This window comes from Gouania willdenowi, chromosome 12 (assembly GCF_900634775.1).
Source record: "Gouania willdenowi chromosome 12, fGouWil2.1, whole genome shotgun sequence".
Classification (NCBI taxonomy): Eukaryota; Metazoa; Chordata; class Actinopteri; order Blenniiformes; family Gobiesocidae; genus Gouania; species Gouania willdenowi.
In genome coordinates this window covers 1216485-1237625 of record NC_041055.1, presented here as the reverse complement: position 1 = coordinate 1237625, position 21141 = coordinate 1216485, and the positions used below count along the sequence as shown (strand labels likewise).

The 21141-nt window shown below is 35.6% G+C and overlaps 1 protein-coding gene across 4 annotated transcripts in view; it reads right to left on the bottom strand.

Annotated features, from left to right (window-relative positions):
• Positions 1-21141, bottom strand: part of adamts6 (ADAM metallopeptidase with thrombospondin type 1 motif, 6) — a 76953-nt gene that overhangs the window by 10495 nt on the left and 45317 nt on the right. For 3 of the 4 annotated variants that reach the window (XM_028463309.1, XM_028463310.1, XM_028463311.1), the window contains 8 exons: positions 20450-20552; positions 19442-19575; positions 18860-18983; positions 17328-17408; positions 14397-14560; positions 12449-12587; positions 4785-4914; positions 79-283 (listed from right to left, as the gene is read on the bottom strand). In XM_028463309.1, coding sequence (XP_028319110.1) covers positions 79-283; positions 4785-4914; positions 12449-12587; positions 14397-14560; positions 17328-17408; positions 18860-18983; positions 19442-19575; positions 20450-20552 — 1080 coding nt within the window. Of the gene's footprint in view, positions 1-78; positions 284-4784; positions 4915-12448; positions 12611-14396; positions 14561-17327; positions 17409-18859; positions 18984-19441; positions 19576-20449; positions 20553-21141 lie in introns of all 4 variants that reach the window. The other variant, XR_003675268.1, reaches the window with a different exon arrangement.

Below are 21141 nucleotides of genomic sequence, written 5' to 3'. Positions count from 1 at the left end.
AAGCTACAGGTGTGCTCATGAGCTCAGTGACAGGATGGTTGTGAGTTCAAGTCTCAGCTCATCTATTTCTGTTCCCACCTCAGACCAGTCCAGAGGGTCCCACTTTGGTGGGCACGACTGGTTGTTGCACAGCTCTCTTTCTATTGGTCGGTGAGTCAGACAGTGGGAGTCGTCCAGGGTCTCCTCCTCTGAGGGGCCCATCCTCCTGATGCAGACCACCGTCCTCGTCCTCGTCCCCCCGTCACACGTCTTCCCACAATCTGACCAATCACTGATGAACCACCTGGAGACAGAGAGCGAGTTCAACCAATGAGGACGCAGGAAACCGCTCACAGGTTGGTTGAAATATGTCATCTATGACACGTGTCAAACTCTGGTCCAGGGGCCAAATCTGGCCCTTCAGATCAGGCTCTCGTCCCCCCTTATGTCCCACTACAACATTTAGCTCATAAAACTATTTAAAAACATCTATAGATCATATGATGGAAGGAATTAAACACATTTTAAACAATCTCACTTTGTAAAGAAGTGGAAATAAACAGTATTTAGTTTAGTTTAGTCACAACCTTTTGACCTCATTTTAATATCATCAATTAAAGACAAAAGACATGTTTTTTCTAGAATTCATTTTTATTCCAGGCTACCGGACTCCTAACACCCCTCACTTTCTTCTTCTTCTTGTTGTTTACACTAATTAAAATCACTTCTCTGTTATTGATGAACAGATCAGGCTGAAATGTGGTAGATATGATCTATTAATTGTATACGCATCAACGCTCAGAGCCCGATTTTAGTTGTAGTAAAAGTTGATTTCTCATTTATTTGAGAGTCAAATATTACGACATTGACACATACCAATATATAAATGGGGCCCATTACCCCGCACGTGTCACGGGGGCCCCATTTTTCAAATGTCTACTCCTCCGTTAGTTCTCGTTAGATCAGAATACAGTTTGGTATGAATACTCTATGAATGAATATCATGAGACGCTCAGAGCCTTTTTTTTAAATGGGTCTGGGGGCCCACCCTCCATTTCCAGTCATTTCCAAATTTATGGAAACATAGTCGTGTGATATATCGTTTCAAAGGTAATTCAACATAGATTATGATTATGCCTCACACAATTCAATTGGGGAAAGGGGGGCCCACCCCCGTTTTTTAGACAATTTCCATTAAAATCGTTTTCTCATTTATCCATCCATCCATCCATCTTCATACCCGCTTATTCCCGTTTAACAGGGTTGCGGGGGTCTGCCGGTGCCAATCTCCGCTCTCATAGGGCGCTGGAGTACACCCTGGACAGGGCGCCAGTCCATCACAGGGCGTTTTCTCATTTATTTGTGAGTCAAATATTGTGACAGTTGGTGGAACCGAATCATTGATATTCTTCAAATAACCACTCCTACGTTAATGCTCGTTGAATCAGGCTGTAATTTGACATGGATATTCTAGCCTCTCCGAGACCTTTTTGAAAGTGGGAGAGACGAGGCCCCACCCCCTTTTCTGGTCATTTCTAAATTTATCTGAACATAGTCGTATGATATATCGTTTCAAAGGCAATTTTACGTCGCACAATTTCATTTGTTGTTTGTTGTTGTTTGTACTCTGTAGAACGTGGTTCGTGCTGTTCGGCGGGGAGACGTTCCGCGGACCTGGCCGTAGTTGATCAGAACTTGTTTAACATATTTAAGCTCAGACAATCTTTTTTTACTGCATTTTTGTTGAACTAGATTTATATTTCACAAAGTGAAAGTACAGAAATACAGTTGTTTAAGATTGTGTTTTTTAATTGAAAGAAATAAAATAATTCAAAAAAAAATTCAAAAACCTACTTTAGTACTCCCTGTAGTGTCAGAAACACTGCTTTAGGTTTATCAACGTGGCCCCGCGGGAAGAATTAAAAATGAGTGAGAACATTTTAATTATTGTGTAAATTACCAACTAATTAAAAAACTCATTTTTTATAAAATACTCCCATTTCCTTAAATAATTCCACAAAATTTCTTTCAATGAAATACAAAAAATGGTCAGAAAATCAATGAGATTGAGAGTGAAATGTTTCATACTTTAACATTTCCTTTAAACAGGTGAAATTTTCATTAGGAACATTTTTTACCTGTTGAAATATCAAGTGTGTATTGTTTAATACTTTCTAGTTCACCTAGTTGCTTTTTGTAACGCAGGTTTATGTGTATGTCACAACAAATTTTGTAAGCTTAACTTAACCTAAGCTTATACGCCATTTTATTTTCCAGTATCACCATATGTTTGATGCACAAATACACAATACTATTTTTCTACTATTTTCATTGGTTTATAACTACATGTGGGAATGTAAGAAAACATCTGAAGTGTTTTAATTTACAGTATAAATGTTATTCTTTATTGGGATATAAAACTGTTTTCTTTACTTCACCACATTTGTGGATATTGAAAATCCTTTACATGAGGCCATTGTTGCCTGGCTCTGTAATCATTTACTTTTTATTAGTTTTTCACTAGTGACATAAAAAATATAAAAAGCATTGCATCAGAAATGACTGTCGTTAGGTCTGAAAACAGAAACCACTGAGTTGTAGCTCAGTGTGTGACCACCTTTCATGCTGTCTACTCCACTCCGTTACCATAGAAACGCCTTCATCATTCAAGCCCATGTTAAACTAACATTAGAAAGAATTCAGCACCTTCACATTCCAGGATTCTAAACATTCCTAATGAAACATTTTGCCCATACGTGGAAGTGCAAATAATGTTCATATCTGTTTAAACTGGTCCTCATCTGTCCCTGAACTAAAATACGTTTGATTAGTTTTGTCTGTGCAAAAACCAATACACTTTTCTGCATTATTACAACTGATCTAATTTCATTAATATCATTGTTTTATTTGGGCCTAATTATCCATATTTCTAATTAAAAAGCAACCTTTGCAAAGTGAGTGTTTCACCTCCAGACAGCTCACACAGACTAATTCACTTGAGAGTTTATGTCATAAAAGTTGGTAGACAACAGCCGTCCAAACACACGAGGGCTGTGAGGAATGACATCATCCACAGGAATGTATACAGCATTAACGACGTGTTCAAACATCTGTGTGAGCTTTCATTGGCCGAGCCCGTAAAACCCTGGCTTTTCTAAACCTATTGTGTTTACACGACCTCCTTCGGTCGGCCTGTCCTGACGCTGCAAAACGGCTGTTTGGCAGCGAGTGCACACACACACACGCACACACACGCAACGCCAAGGTCTTAAAAAACAGAGCAATAAAAACTAAAGATACCACAGGTTTGTGTCTGCGGGAGTAGATAATCAACCTGGAATAAAAAGCAGCTGACTGAGGCATTTTCTAGTGTGTGTGTGTGTGTGTGTGTGTGTTTTAGTTCCATTTTCCTCCTCCAGATTATCTTCTGTCTGATAAGATCCACAAAATAAAGGTCCCAGTCATGTGGAGACAGGACCATCTATAAGGGGGAATAAAGGGGAGAGATTTTTGGGGTCCATCCATAAAGTCAGTAAAATGATGGTCTATTGTTCTATGAATCTGTGATAACCACATTTATTTATTCATCTGAATAATATCCACTGTTATCCAGGAACGTTTATTATTATTATTATAGTCATCTTAAAGATGGAAATCATGGTTTTAATCACTAATAAAATGGTTCAAAGTGACCAAAAATGGTGGAAAAGGAGGTGAAATGAGAAGTTGGTAAAAACTGCATAATGTGGGTAAAAGAATTTAAAAATGTTAGTTTAAACTGGCAATTAATGGGCATTACAATTCATGAATGTGGTTAAATTGGCAAAAATATGGAGAAAAGATTTTAAAAGTGACAATAAAGGCTCAAAGATACTCAGGACAATTAAATGAAAAGCTCAGCATTAACGACCGCGCTGACTTCTCTGCATAGTTGGTGTCACACAAAACACTGCTCGACATTGTATCGACCATCATTAAATGTAACACTGACCTGTATTTCACCTCCTGGTCAAACAGACGAGAGATGAACACTAGCTGTAGAGGAGAGACTAGCAGACTAGCTACGACTAGCAACACCTTTAAAACACGTCCCAGGAGTACAAGGACTACAGAGAAGCACTAAGAATCATGGGACATGGTGGATTTGAATGGAATCTACTAAGTGGGGGTGTGCCCAAGTATGTAAGCTCTGAGGAGAACGGACACAGGGTCCGTTGTGCGCGGGGTCTGTCTGAGTATGTTTCAGCCTTAATGAGGTAACATTTGTAACATTAGGTGTAAAAGTGGTAGAAAGTGTTTATAAGTGCTGAACATGTCTTAAAAGTGGAAAAAATGTGCAGAAAAGTCATTAAAATATGATGTAGAAGTGTCAGAAATGGGAGAAATGTAGCAAAAATACATTAAAAGGAGCAAAAATATGGAAAGAAAAAGTGATGGAAATAGTTTAAAATATGGTGAGTTTGGTGAAGTTGTAGAAAAAAGGTAAAAAATAAACAAAAATTGGCTCAAATTGTTCAAAAAATATTCTTAGTTTCTTGAAGACATCTGGTGACCCCCTGCCCGTGTCTCACGACCCCAAATGGGGTCCTGAGCCTGAGGTTGAGAACCCCTGGATTAGAGCAATGCCCAGCTGTCAGTCATAAAACACAGTGAGTGATGTATTAAAGTTCTAATAATCACTACACTCTGACACATTATGAATATCATCGTAGGACTAGCAGTAAAGCTACATGGAGCAGCACCGACTAGCTGCAGAGATGATGGGTTCTATTTCAGCTGGACGGGGCTTAGGGGGCGGTACTCACTCAGGGGGGCAGGGCTCCGTGTTGCAGGCTCTCTGGTTCTCCGGGGGTTTGTTCTCTGGGTCACAGTAGGTGTTCTGCACCACCGAGTTGTCGTCCAGTCTCTTGCAAACCACTTCCTGTTTCTGGGAACCTGTGGGACAAAAACAACACGGTTTCACAGGGACTTCCTCAAAAACTAGAGCTGGACCCGGTACAGGGTTTACAGACCCTGGTTAGGGGATTATTTATACCTTAAGAAAGGTATAAATAATCAAAATGAAATATATTATATATTAGCCTTATTTATTATTTATTGTCAACAGGTCCTGGGAGTAAATCCTGGACAAGCCCCCACTTGTGTCACAACCCCTTCTGGTCTAGGATTAGAGAAGTAACAAAACCTTTTTAAATTCCATGTATAATAAAGTTTCATTAATTCACAACTGTTTTTCAGGAAATTTACTTTGATCTTCTGACATGTTTCATCAACTGCCAGTCTTCTTCAGAGGCCTCTGCTGATCGATGTTTCCCTGACTTTTGAATAGTATGTTAAGTGGTAATTTATTCAGGATTTAATCACAACATGATGGATGTGATCACGCCTCTAAAGAACTGATGATGTCATATGGCCCCACTGCCTGTAAACATCTCATTGTTTTCTATTGCAGTGAAACATTCAGCATGATTTTTACATCATTTAGTAGCTTTTTAAATTATTTAGTAGATTTTTACATCATTTAGTAGCTTTTTACATCATTTAGTAGCTTTTTAAATTATTTAGTAGATTTTTACATCAAAATAACAGCTTGTGCTGCTTGTGGTTGCTCTAAATAATCAGGAAAAGTTAAAGATGTCGATGTAAACCTCTTGTTTACAGAAAGAGGATAAAAGTTCCAACTCTGAGGTTTGGTAGTAGACATTGAAGCAGAGAAGAAGAGCTCTCCTCAGGGACCTTTGTTCTCCCTTAAACAGTGCGCTGACACGCTCTGGTGGCTGAAGTTGGCGAGTAAATCCCTGACTTTTGAAGACACACAATCCTTCAACTGTCAACACACGCTCTAAAACTGTAAAGTCGTCCCATTTATAAAAGTTAATAAAACAAATATGATGCATAATAATGTGTTTGTTAGACATAGATTTACTAATGAGTTCGTTGAAAAAGGTAATTAATTACAAGATTTAATTACAGTAATGAATCTGTTTAAGGATAATAACATGAACTCAGGGATGGAAAACCTTGGAACGATATTTGAGAACCTATGACAGGAACATTGTGAGATTCTAAATCCTTCTTTAAACTTGTTGATCATGTGAGGATCCACTTGTGTTTCCTCTTCATATTTTAATGTTGACGCTCAGGGAGGGCGAGGGTTAAAGTCTGAACCTCCTGTTCTGGTTTTTGGCTGAGAACGGTGTCGTGTTCACTCTGCTCTAAATCCACACGCGTAAAGTCCGGATTCTTTGGAGAACGTGTGGGAAATCACTTTTACAGAGCAGAGAGATCTTTACTTTGGCTTTGTGTGTGTGTGTGTGTGTGCGTGTGTGTGTGTGTGTGTGTGTGTGTGTGTGTGTGTGTGTGTGCGTGCGTGTGTGTGTGTGTGTGTGTGTGTGCGTGTGTGTGCGTGTGGACCCTCATGGGATGGATCCCACCGCAGACTTGTCTGGCAGATGTAATGAGATATGGACGTCTGTGCAGCGTGCACAACGACGTGCACGTGCTGTCAGGAGGTGTTTTTTGTTGCTGCTCTCACATATTAAAACACCTCACGCTTCATCAATGATGCAGAGCTTAAATAATAGCTTTCATTTCAAACTATCACCTGCGTTTGATCCAAAAGAAAGTCTATTATTATTATTATTATTATTATTATTATTATTATTATTATTATTACTACTTAAGTGTCTTATTTTAATGTTAAATCCCTAAATTAATTATGGGTCATTTCAACATATTTACAGGACATCCCACACATGTTGATCTCTTGTAACTAGTGAAAAAACTAATAAATAATAAATACTTATTAGACACAGAGCGAGGCTACAATGACCTCATGAAAATGATTTTAAATATCATCGAGTGGTGAAAAAACCCAAAGTTTGGGTCCAAAATAAAAATAAAGGAGTCACATAAATAAAAATGGTTTTATATCCCAATAAAGAGGAACCTTTATACTATAAATGAAAATTTATAGTATAAATTAAATGACATTCCCACATGCAGTTATGGACCAGTTTTCCCTTTTCTGTATTTTTATTGTCCTTTGGTGTGTTTCTTTTATAATAATATGCTTTGTTTATTTTAGTTGTGTTTTTGTATACGTTTCTCTCATTTTATGTGGTTTTTTGTTTCATTTATTTGGAGTTTGTGTATTTTTGTTTATTCTTGTTTTCAGATTGTTTTAGTAATTTTGTTTGTATGTTTCTGTTGTGTTTCTTTTATATTATTTAGTTTGTGTATTTTTGTTGTCTTTTTGTATAATTTCCAAATTTCTAATTCTCCGTTTCTGTTTTGTTCTTTATTCAAAATGCTAAACAGGATTCATCAAGTCAACTACTGTTCTTTCGTCTATATCTATACGATGATTCACAGACGATGGTAGGGCTACGCTGACATTACACGTGTTGGTTTGCTTCACTTGTACAAACTCCCTTTTTACAGGAAAAATCCCATGAAAATTAATAGTTTTAAGGGGCAAAAAATGTCCGTTACATTTCCACGGTAAATTAAATGAAGGTATTTTGGGAAAAAATATCAAATTTCGTGGGAATTATTTATTGGAATTAACTGGAAATTGAGTCATTTTAAAAAACTGTATCATATCCAGACATAAATATTAGCATCCATTCAAAATAATACAATTCAATGAGAGTTGAAATGTTGGCCCCTAACAGGGATGTTAAATATAGTTGGAAAATATATTTCAGCATCATTTAAAATACCAGTATAAGCTGTTTAAAATTACTCCCAATTTCCAGTTAATTCCAATAAATAATTCACAAGAAAATGTCCCCATATTCCAGAGCTTGAGTTCCCGTAGCAGATTTACCGTTTCTGTCTATATTTTCTTTCACAGCTGTGTGAACGACTGATGTTTCCACTAATGTTAGAGCAGGAGTTTCCATCATCATTAACCAGGCAGAGACTCACTGCTGTGATTTCATCTCTGAGCAGAACATTAAAAAACCACAAACCACGGCCTCAGGAATGACGGATTCAAACCTTTCAGACCAAAAACACAAGGGTTTTTATCTATCTATACATCTATCTATACATCTATCTATACATATATCTATCTATACATCTATCTATCTATCTATCTATCTATCTATCTATCTATCTATCTATCTATCTATCTATACATCTATCTATACATCTATCTATCTATACATCCATCTATACATCTATCTATACATCTATCTATACATATATCTATCTATACATCTATCTATCTATCTATCTATCTATCTATCTATCTATCTATACATCTATCTATCTATCTATACATCTATCTATCTATACATCTATCTATACATATATCTATCTATACATCTATCTATCTATCTATACATCTACCTATCTATCTATACATCTATCTATCTATCTATCTATCTATACATCTATCTATCTATCTATACATCTATCTATCTATACATCTATCTATACATATATCTATCTATACATCTATCTATCTATACATCTATCTATCTATCTATACATCTATCTATCTATCTATACATCTATCTATCTATACATCTATCTATACATATATCTATCTATACATCTATCTATCTATCTATCTATACATCTACCTATCTATCTATACATCTATCTATCTATCTATCTATCTATACATCTATCTATACATCTATCTATACATATATCTATCTATACATCTATCTATCTATCTATCTATACATCTACCTATCTATCTATACATCTATCTATCTATCTATCTATCTATACATCTATCTATCTATCTATACATCTATCTATCTATACATCTATCTATACATCTATCTATCTATACATCTATCTATCTATACATCTATCTATCTATACATCTATCTATCTATCTATCTATACATCTATCTATCTATACATCTATCTATACATATATCTATCTATACATCTATCTATCTATCTATCTATCTATCTATCTATCTATCTATACATCTATCTATCTATACATCCATCTATACATCTATCTATCTATACATCTATCTATACATCTATCTATACATATATCTATCTATACATCTATCTATCTATCTATCTATCTATCTATCTATCTATCTATCTATCTATACATCTATCTATCTATCTATACATCTATCTATCTATCACATCTATCTAGACATATATCTATCTATACATCCTATCTATCTATCTATACATCTACCTATCGTGCTATACATCTATCTATCTATCTATCTATCTATACATATATCTATCTATCTATACATATATCTATCTATAATCTATCTATACAATATACTATCTATACATCTATCTATCTATACATCTATCGAATCTATCTATACACTATCTATCTATCTATACATCGATCTATCTATACTCTACTATACATATATCTATCTATACATCTATCTATCTATCTATCTATACATCTACCTATCTATCTATACATCTATCTATCTATCTATCTATCTATACATCTATCTATCTATCTATACATCTATCTATCTATACATCTATCTATACATTCGTCTATATACATCTATCTATCTATACATCTATCTACGATACATCTATCTATCTATACATCTAATCTATCTATCTATCTATACATCTATCTATCTATACATCTATCTATATACATCTCTATCTATACATCTATCTATCTATACATCTATCTATCTAGACATCTAGCTATACATATATCTAATCATACATCTATCTATCTATCTATCTATACTCTACCTATCTATCTATCTATCTATACATCTATCTATCTATCTATACATCTATCTATCTATACATCTATCTATACATATATCTATCTATACATCTATCTATCTATACATCTATCTATCTATACATCTATCTATCTATCTATCTATACATCTATCTATCTATACATCTATCTATACATCTATCTATACAGATATCTTATCATACACTATCTATCCTAACTATCATCTATCTATCCTCTATACATCTATACATCCCTATACATACATCTATACATCTATGCATCTATCTATCTATACATCTATCTATCTATCTATACATCTATCTATCTATACATCTATCTATACATATATCTATCTATACATCTATCTATCTATACATCTATCTATACATCTATCTATCTATCTATACATCTATCTATACATCTATACATCTATCTATCTATAACATCTATTATACATCTATCTATCTAGACATCTACTATACATCTATCTATTTACATCTATTCATCTATCTATCTATACATCTATCATACATCTTCTTTCTATCATACATCTATACATCTATCTATCTATACATCTATATATACATCCATCTATCTATACATCTATCTATACATATATCTATCTATACATCTATCTATACATCTATCTATACATCTATCTATCTATACATCTATATATCTATCTATCTATTTATCTATACATCTATCTATCTATACATCTATCTATCTATACATCTATCTATACATCTATCTATCTATACATCCATCTATACATCTATCTATACATCTATCTATCATCTATCTATCTATACATCTATCTATCTATACATCCATCTATACATCTATCTATCTATACATCTATCTATCTATCTATACATCCATCTATACATCTATCTATAGATCTATCTATCTATACATCTATCTATCTATCTATACATCTATCTATCTATACATCTATCTATCTATACATCTATCTATACATCTATCTATAAATCTATCTATCTATACATCTATCTATCTGTATATCTATCTATACATCTATCTATCTATACATCTATCTATCTGTATATCTATCTATCTATCTATACATCTATCTATCTATCTATAAATCTATCTATCTATACATCTATCTATACATCTATCTATCTGTATATCTATCTATCTATCTATCCATCTATCTATCTATACATCTATCTATACATCCATCTATACATCTATCTATCTATACATCCATCTATACATCTATCTATCTATACATCTATCTATACATCTATCTATCTATACATCTATCTATACATCTATCTATCTATACATCTATCTATACATCTATCTATCTATACATCCATCTATACATCTATCTATCTATACATCTATTTATACATCTATCTATCTATACATCTATCTATCTATACATCCATCTATACATCTATCTATCTATACATCTATCTATACATCTATCTATACATCTATCTATCTATCTATCTATACATCTATCTATACATCTATCTATCTATCTATACATCTATCTATCTATACATCTATCTATCTATCTATCTATACATCTATCTATCTATCTATCTATACATCTATGCATCTATCTATCTATACATCTATGGGTATAATTTTTTGTGGCCCCCTAAGTACACAGGAAAAAAGTGTCATAAAATAAAAGAAAGTTACACAAGAAATACATTAAAAACAACTCCAGAAACACAATATTACAGCAAAATTTTACAAAATTCCTCTGGAAACACACAAGACAACACAAAAAGACAGAATATACAAAAAGGAACAAAGTTCCTCCACAAACACAAAATGAATCCAGAAAAAAAAAGTATTTAAACAAACAAACGTACTCAAAATGAGAGAAAAATAACTAGAAAATATGAAAACAGAACCACACAGTGATCCCAAAAACACACAAGAGAACCAGAAAACACAGCTATCTCATGTACGAGAAACATCGTAAACACAGCTATCTCATGTACGAGAAACATCGTAAACACAGCTATCTCATGTACGAGAAACATCGTAAACACAGCTATCTCATGTACGAGAAACATCGTAAACACAGCTATCTCATGTACGAGAAACATCGTAAACACAGCTATCATGTACGAGAAACATCGTAAACACAGCTATCATGTACGAGAAACATCGTAAACACAGCTATCTCATGTACGAGAAACATCGTAAACACAGCTATCGGACATACAAGAAACATCGTAAAACACAGCTATCGGACATACAAGAAACATCGTAAAACACAGCTATCTGACATACGAGAAACATTGTAAACACAGCTATCGGACGTACCAGAAACATCGTAAAACACAGCTATCGGACATATGAGAAACATCGTAAACACAGCTATCGGACATATGAGAAACATCGTAAACACAGCTATCGGACGTACCAGAAACATCGTAAACACAGCTATCAGACATGCAAAAACATCTTATATGTAGTTATCTCACGTATGAGAAACATCATAAACATAGTTAACTCATGTACGAAAAACATTGTAAACGTAGCTATCGGAAACACAGCTATTGGATGAACAGGAAACACAGTTATCGCACGTATGAGAAGCATCGGAAACACAGCTATTGTACATGCGATAACTGTTTCCGATGTTTCCCGTACGTGCGATAACCTGGTGAAAGAGTTGTTTTGGTTGTAAACTATCCGACGATGAGCAATCGTAAAACACAAAGCTCAACTGTTGCGTGGAGGTCGCGTTCTTACCTCCGGCGCAGGTCGCGGAGCACTCAGACCAGGGCAGGGGGAACCAGGAGAAGCCCACGTCGTTATCTCCACTGCCCGTGTGTTGGATGGGAACGTTGAACCTGTAGCGTATTCCTGAGTTCTGCTCCTGGAGGAGAACCTGCAGAACATCACAGGTTGGTTCTGAACAAAGAGGAAGGAGTCAGAAGCCTGGTTTACCCTCTGGAGGGAAGTAACACGTGAACCCATCACAGCTGAGCAGGACTGGAGGATCCAGCAGTAATTTAATGTGGTTTCTCTTCAAACCACAGGGAGATGGAGAGCGGTCAAGTGGCCGTGGCTGCTGTGTGGTCTGCTATGTTCAGTGTTCACTAACCACCAGAGGAAGAGAAACCACTCGGCTGGCTCTGTGAGAGCTCCTAAACTCCCTGTGAGTGATGCGTACGTTCAGACGTATGAGAAAAAAACACCAACGTATCAAGTTGTTCACCGTACGGCACTGGTTCTCATACTTTTATAGCTCTAGCTCCCTTTTCCTCTTAATCCTAGTCCCCCCTAATGTCTAGATCATAATTATGTAATAAACACGCTTTAAAGAATCTTATTTTGTAAATAAACTGTATTTATTTTGTCCTGAATAGATTTATTTCTAGGGCTGAACAATTTTGGAAAATAATGTAATTGCGATTTTTTTTTTTTTTTTTTTCACAATATTGCAATTTATTATGTAATTATTTTTTATTGTCATGTATTTTTCAATGAACACAAGCAACAAATGAATCTGTTTCATAGAGAAACAATTTCAGATTTATTTAAACCTTAAATAAATATAAAATGTAAATTTTAAAGCACAGATTACAACAATAAAGCAAACAATCTGTGGCTTTACCTCTTCAACGTACTGTATCTCACTAACTTCACATTTCATGAAACATGTAAACATGTGGACTGTATTTCTTAAACACTCTGAACTTAACACGACTAGAAAAAAAAGAATAAATTGCAGCTTTTGTGATTAGAAAATCACGTTTTATGATATTGCGATAATATCGCAAATGCAATTAATTGTTCAGCCCTATTTATTGTTATAGTTTTTATTTCCCTTCTGATGTGGAAACAACTCTGACCTATTTTCAGTTCATGTTCTATCATCATTTTGTGAGTTTTTGTGTTGTTGTTATTGTTTAAATGATTTCTCAGTGTGTGTGTTTTTGGTAATATCTAGTATAATTATCATTTTTAACTCAAAATAAACATGATAAAACCCCATATTTTTAATGTTTTTATTTCTTAATATTCCACTCTCTCTCAAGTACCCCCTGTAGTGCTGTTGTGTACCCCTAGGGGTACACGTACCCCCATTTTAGAAACACTGTTTAAATGGATGCCACAGTGACACCCTCTCACTCCCTCTCTTTAACGACAGGAAAAGACGGGGAATCGAACCCAGGCCTTCATACATTCGCTGACTCAGCATTCTCACTGATGAAGAACTACAGTTAGACAGCAACATGTTGGTCACTTCTGATTGGCTCTCTAGAGCAAGGGTTCTCAACCTTGGGCTCATGAGACACTGGGAGGAGGTCACCAGATGCCTTCACTAGGAATCATTTATGAACAATTTTTGCTTATTTTTACCTTTTTTCTACAACTTCACCAAACTCACCATATTTTAACATATTTTCATCACTTTTTCTTGTCATATTTTTGCTCCTTTTAATGTATTTTTGCTACATTTCTCCCATTTCTGACACTTCTACATCATATTTTAATGACTTTTCTGCACATTTTTTCCACTTTCAGACATGTTCATCACTTATAAACCATTTCTAATGTCACATATGTTGACCTATTATTGTCACTTTTAACCTCTTTTCAAACTTAAATCAGTAGTAATCAGAATATTTACCGTTCATGACAGTAATGGTTATTTAAAGCTGATTTCATGGGGATTAAAGAGCTCCGTTACCATGACGACCAGCGTCTCGGCGGTAGCGCCCAGCGCCTCCAGTGACTCGGGCTCGTCTGAGGGTCTCCTGTAGTGGAACGCCGTCCCTGCGATGTCGAACTTCCTGGGCCAGTCGATGGTCCAGGCTCCGTTGATGTAATAATCGTCTGTTTCAGATTTTAAAGCTGTGCAAAGAAAACAATCACAATGAAAACATTACGTCACTTTTTCATCATCTGATCTTTGATATAGTTTGTATTTTACAGTAACTCCATCAGCTGATCGACGCCCACATATTCTTCTTCTGCACTGGAATGAGCGACGTGATGTTCCTTTACCTGCTTTAGTTCATACAAGTCTTGTTTTTGTGTTTTTATTGAGTCGTTTTGTGGATTTTTGTTGTAGTTTTGTGAGTTTGTAAAAATAGTTTTGTAGATTTTTGGCAATCGTTGTTTTTTGTTTTTTGCAGTCAGTTTGTGTACCGTTTTTTTTAATCTTTTTGTTTTCATTTTGTGGATTTTTAGTGTTATTTGTGTAGTTTTCTCTATTTTTGGTAATCAGTTCTTTGGAATCGTATTTTATTTATTTATTTATTTTTTCAATATTTCTGTGTATTTTTGTCTCTTTTTTCTAATTTTGTATTTTTATGTTTTGTGTCCTTTTTGAGTTATTTAGTGTATTTTGTATCATATGGAGGTGACTTGATGACAAATGTCTGTAATGTAAATTGTGATCATGTTTATTGATCAGTTGATTGATGAATGAATTCTTCTTTTATGCAGAAAAACATCTACAAAATAATACACAGTCACACATAGAGGTGTTTGTGTTTTCACACACATACAGTAAAATGATAACACTAATGACATCATCGCTCCACATACATTCTGTTTACATAAGGCATCTGTCTGCACATCTGGCTCTGATTAGAAGCTTTGTTAATAACCTTCCTCAGGATTCAATAATCACACACTTTTAATAAAGAATCATTTAAAAAAAGAAAAGAGTTGATTCTCATCACTGAGCTCACACACACACACACAATATTACTGTGTAATCATGCTGTCACCACGACCACATTAATCCCACACAGGCCCCGCCCCCTGGGGGACGTCCATCAACAGAAATGTCTGTAAATCACTGCTGTGTCACAGGATGAAGCTCATTTAAATAACTGCTAAAGCTAATGTTTGTTTTGTCAGAGATTAGCAAAGAGCTAATGGTTAAACATGTGAACAGTTAAACATGCTAATGATTAAACAGGCTAATAAATAAGCAGGCTAACAGTTAAACAAGCTAACAAACAGGCTAACAGTTAAACAAGCTAACAAACAGGCTAACGGTTAAACGAGCTAACAAACAGGCTAACAAACAGGCTAACGGTTAAACGAGCTAACAAACAGGCTAACAGTTAAACAAGCTAACAAACAGGCTAACGGTTAAACGAGCTAACAAACAGGCTAACGGTTAAACAAGCTAACAAACAGGCTAACAGTTAAACAAGCTAACAAACAGGCTAACAGTTAAACAAGCTAACAAACAGGCTAACAGTTAAACAAGCTAACAAACAGGCTAACGGTTAAACGAGCTAACAAACAGGCTAACAGTTAAACAAGCTAACGTGACAAGCACTCACACACATTAGGATATTGATCATACGACAGGAAATGATCAGCACATGTTTTCTTTCATTAACGCTGGAGATAAATTAGAGACGCCATCAACAAAAACGCTGAGTCAGAGAAAAACAACCTGAACCAGGTTTTTTCTCTTTATTTAAACTTGGGCTCAAATATCATAGGAAGAGTTTGAGATTCGTAGCGTGTAGTCGCTCCACATACAATGTGTACAACATTTACAAAAATTATTACCATAGTAACGTAATTGATAATGATGAATACAAAAATTGCGTCGAAGCGTTGTTTAATGCTGTAAATTCATAATAAAATCAGGGATACTTTCTGCTTTATTTTTGCTCAATAGAAGAAAAACCAACCTAAAGTCTTAAAAATTTGGGACCATTTCACTGAAATTTGTTCTTCTAAAAGAAAAACAAATTAATTCATACATATATACATATATATATATATATATATATATATATATATGTATATGTATATATATATATATGTATATATAGTACAGTCACTGTGTTTTATGGCACTTAAAATATTTGTATGTTATATACATTATAATAAGATTAATATTAAAAAAAAACTGTTAACCAGGTTTTCTTTCTCTTTATTTAAATTCAGGCTTTAATACGACACAGAAATGTCTCACGTGCACGTTTTGGGACAAAGTCACACATTTACTGTATTTTTCCACAGGAACAGGCGACGGAATGTGGAGCAAAAAGTGTATCAAATGCTCAGAATCGTAATCGTTCCATGTTTTGGGACCATGTCACACACACTAAAACGCGTCTAACGGATTTAATTGATCTGTTTTTTGAGTCATTTTGTGTGTTTTTGTTGTCATTGTCATTGAAATAGCAAATATACAACATCAGCATTTTTGTTATTTTGTGTATTTTTGGAGACGTGTGATTATTAAGTCCTATTGTGTATTTTGTTTGTTGTTTTGTGTGTTATAAGTCACTTAGTATGTTTTTGTTATCATTTTGTGTATTTTTATTGTTGGATTGTGTGTTATGAGTCATTTAATGTATTTTTATAGTATTTTTCAGTGTTTGGTTATATTTGTGTAGTTTTGTTGCTGTTTTGAAGTCATTTTGTGTATTTTTGTTGTTGATTTGTGTGTTATGAGTCATTTGGTGTATTTATGTGCACATTTTGTGTGTTTTGAGTCATTTTTGTGAACTTATGCTGTCATTTTGTGTATTTTCTGCATGTTTGTAAACATCTTCCAGTTGATCATGTCTGACTTTAAATAAATTCACTGTAAACTTTAAACGAGTCACTGATGCATAAAGTATTAAACTTCACTCACCGATGTAATTCTTAGACGTGGCGACTTCTCTGATCTCAATATAAACGGATCCTTTGGGTATGTGGACCACCTCCATGTATCCTGGAGGACACAGAGATGTAGATATAGATCACATAGAGAGGACAGCAGGTTGTGTATCACACTAAGTATCATTGAACAATAAATTACACGCACACAGTATTTTAGACGCGTTCCTAGCCATACCATAGAAGGAGAAACACGTTTTCTCTGTATAGTCAACCTGGGGCTGCAGCCAACATGGAGGACGCCATGATGTCATTAACGGTCTGATGTTCTGGAGATGAGAGGAGCACGTTCCTCCTCTCACATGTGATGCTCCCGTCACTCAGAGCAGGGGTTCTCAACCTTTGTGGTCGTGAGACATTGAGAAGGGGTCGCCAAACGCCTTCAAAAAACTAAGAATATTGTGGGGGAGTTTTTTTTACAATTTGAGCCATTTTTTGCTTATTTTTACCATTTTTCTGCAAATTCACCATATTTTAATCTATTTCCATCACTTTTTCTTGACATATTTTTGCTCCTTTTAATGTATTTTTGCTACATTACTCTTATTTCTGACACTTTTACATCATATTTTAATGACTTTTCTACACATTTTTTCTACTTTCCAGACATGTTCACCACTTATAAACCATTTCTACCACTTTTACACCTAATGTTTATATGTTGACACATTATTGTCACTTTTAACCTCTTTTCAGCAGATTTAACCACATTCACCATTTGTCATGATCATTATTTATCAGTTCAGACAAATTGTTCCAATATTGACACTTTGAACCTTTTTTCTGTCTGTTTTTTCTCTCCACTTCAATTTGCAACTTTTAACCAATTTCTGTGGTTTTTAAAATCACATTTTCACTTTCACTATTAGTGATTAAAACAATGATTTCCATCTTTAAGATGACTATAATAATAATAATAAACGTTCCTGGATAACAGTGGATATTATTCAGATGAATAAATAAATGTGGTTATCACAGATTCATAGAACAATAGACCATCATTTTACTGACTTTATGGATGGACCCCAAAAATCTCTCCTTTATTCCCCCTTATAGATGGTCCTGTCTCCACATGACTGTTCTTCAATGTCCATGTCTGTGTTCAACCACCTTCAGATACAGTGGGGGTCCCTGCTCTATGGGACCTTTATTTTAGGGGTCACGGTTGAGAACCACTGACTCAGAGGACGTGTGTGTGTGTGTGTGTGTGTGTGTGTGTGTGTGTGTGTGTGTGTGTGTGTGTGTGTGTGTGTGTGTGTGTGTGTGCGTGCGTGCGTGCGTGTGTGCGTGTGTGCGTGTGTGTGTATGTGTGTGTGTGTGTGTGTGTGTGTATGTGTGTGTGTGTGTGTGTATGTGTATGTGTGTGTGTGTGTATGTGTGTGTATGTGTGTGTGTGTGTGCGTATGTGTGTGTGTGTGTGTGTGTGTGTGTGTGTGCGTGCGTGCGTGCGTGCGTGCGTGTGTGCGTGTATGTGTGTGTGTGTGTATGTGTGTGTGTGTGTGTTACCTCCTCTGGGTAGGGAGTCATTGAACAGTCCCTCCATGGCTTCACAGCTGCTTCCGTCTCCTCCACACACTCGACATCGATCTTCTTTAGCGTCTGATCCCAGGATGTTGTCACAGCCAACGTGCTGAACAACCACAGGCAGAACAAAGAGTTACAGTTTTTATTTAACTAGTCATCACTAGTCGTGTTTTATTATTTAACACCAACAAAAATATGAAAGTATGATAAATTGTAAACAAGGAATTGTAATTAATAAATCTTTTGTTTTATATAAGATTACATCAAGTGTTTTTATATAATTCATGTGTTGCCTGATCATTTAGAGTCATTTATGACTCCCAAGAAGTTGATATTAAAGACTTGCTCAATTTTATCTCCATTTTGATTCAAGTTTTATTTCTTCAAATACCTCATTTTTGGTTCCAAAAATCATAAATGTAGTTTTTTGTCATTTCTCTAACTCTTTTTCTATTTCTACCAAAAGTTCCTTAATTTTTTTCCAGAACAAATAATGAATGTATCATCTGCAAAGTTTGATACATCACAAAGATCATCAGTGTGAGGCCACGCCCACTCACTCACCTTACACTCTCCATTGATGCAAATGTCCAGAGAGTCGGTCTGACAGCGCGTTCCATCGATGACGGCGGGAGAACGCTCCGTGTAGAAGTTGTAGCCTTCAGCCAAACAGTTTAGAGCACAGGGCTTCACCCCCCCTAGAGATGGAGAGTAGAGACGGGTCAGTGTGACACACACACACACATGTTGACAGTTCTGTAGCTGTCGCGCTGCACGCCAACAACAACAACCCTGACATCTACACAGAGGCTATCTGCTGTGTGTGATGCTGGACCACCAGCAGAGGTCACAGAGGTCACACAGAGACTTTGATCCAACGCCAACATCTCAGAGAAACTCATCAATTCACTTTCCTCTAAAGCTGCAGGAAGCACACAGCTTTTATTTTGAAAGTCCTAATGTTTTCCACTGACTATAATCAGAGCGTTTACATTAAGGATTATTAACAACGTTATGAAAGTTATCAGTAATAATACAGTTACGTGAGTTTATCCTTCACAGCTCAAAGGCTCGTGAGTTAAAACTGCAGTAAATAACTTTTCTATTGTTACGCTCTACGTCCCCCAGTCTAGAGACAGAACTGCTCTACCTGTTAAAGTCATTGACCTGGTTTTTACTGGGCGGAGCCAGCTGGGTCACTGTAAGGCAGCATGGTTAGTTAGTTAGTTGATCTGTTGGTCAGTAGCTCCATAGTTTGATTATAATTACTGCTTTACAAACGCTTTGGTTTGGTTGGTCTGTTGGTCTATTAGTTGGTTGGTTGGTTGGTTGGTTGTTGGTTGGTCTACTAGTCTATTGGTTGGTTGTTGGTTGGTCTGTTGTTGATTCAGTTGTTGGTTGGCTGGTTGGTTGTTGGGTCAGTGTCTTGGACAGTAATTTGGCTGTAATGCTTTGGTTAATGGATTGGTAGCTGATTGGTTCGTTAACTGGTTGAAGTCAATGACGTTAATATAAAAGAAAACACAGTAACAAACACTCTACACTATACAGTATGTAGATGAAGTCACTCACCACCACTGTAAGGTTTCCAGTTGTAATATTTCCCTCGAAAAGGCATGTTGTCAAAATCTGAGCACTGCTTCTCCCGGAAATCACGTGAACCTGCAGGACACGCCTGTAAACAAACATGCTCATTAGTATTATTATTATTATTATTATTATCTGATGATAACGTCTATAATAACCTGCTGCTACAATATCATCAACATTTGAAGCATTTGTACAGAAAAGTGAGGTTGGAGCGTCTACAGGAGAAAAGCTAATGAAGGTTTGTGGGTCAGTAGAGACGCAGATATTCAGATACGTTGTTTCCTGGCATGTGGAAAACTATTGACATGAGCATTATTAACAGCTCGTCAAAGTCACGGTGAGATGTCATGTTTTATTTTCCGACACTAAAACAGACTTCGTTCTTGGAAGGACTTTCTGACCAGACTCTCTTTCTGTGTTTGGACGTCTCAGCTTTGGATTTATGGCTTCTAATAAAGCATTTCTTTGGCTGCGGTGATGATGAATACGGACATGGCCAGAGGAGGAGGCAGCGAGCCCAGATCAGATCAGATCAGATCAGATCAGATCAGCTTCAGCCATGGCAGCGTTTGGATCCAAAAGTCTTTCAAAGTGAGAAAAAAGAGCTTCAACTGTGTGAAAACGTTCTCCCCCAGGATCAGTGAAAGCTTTCAGGTCAAAGCACTTTTTCACAC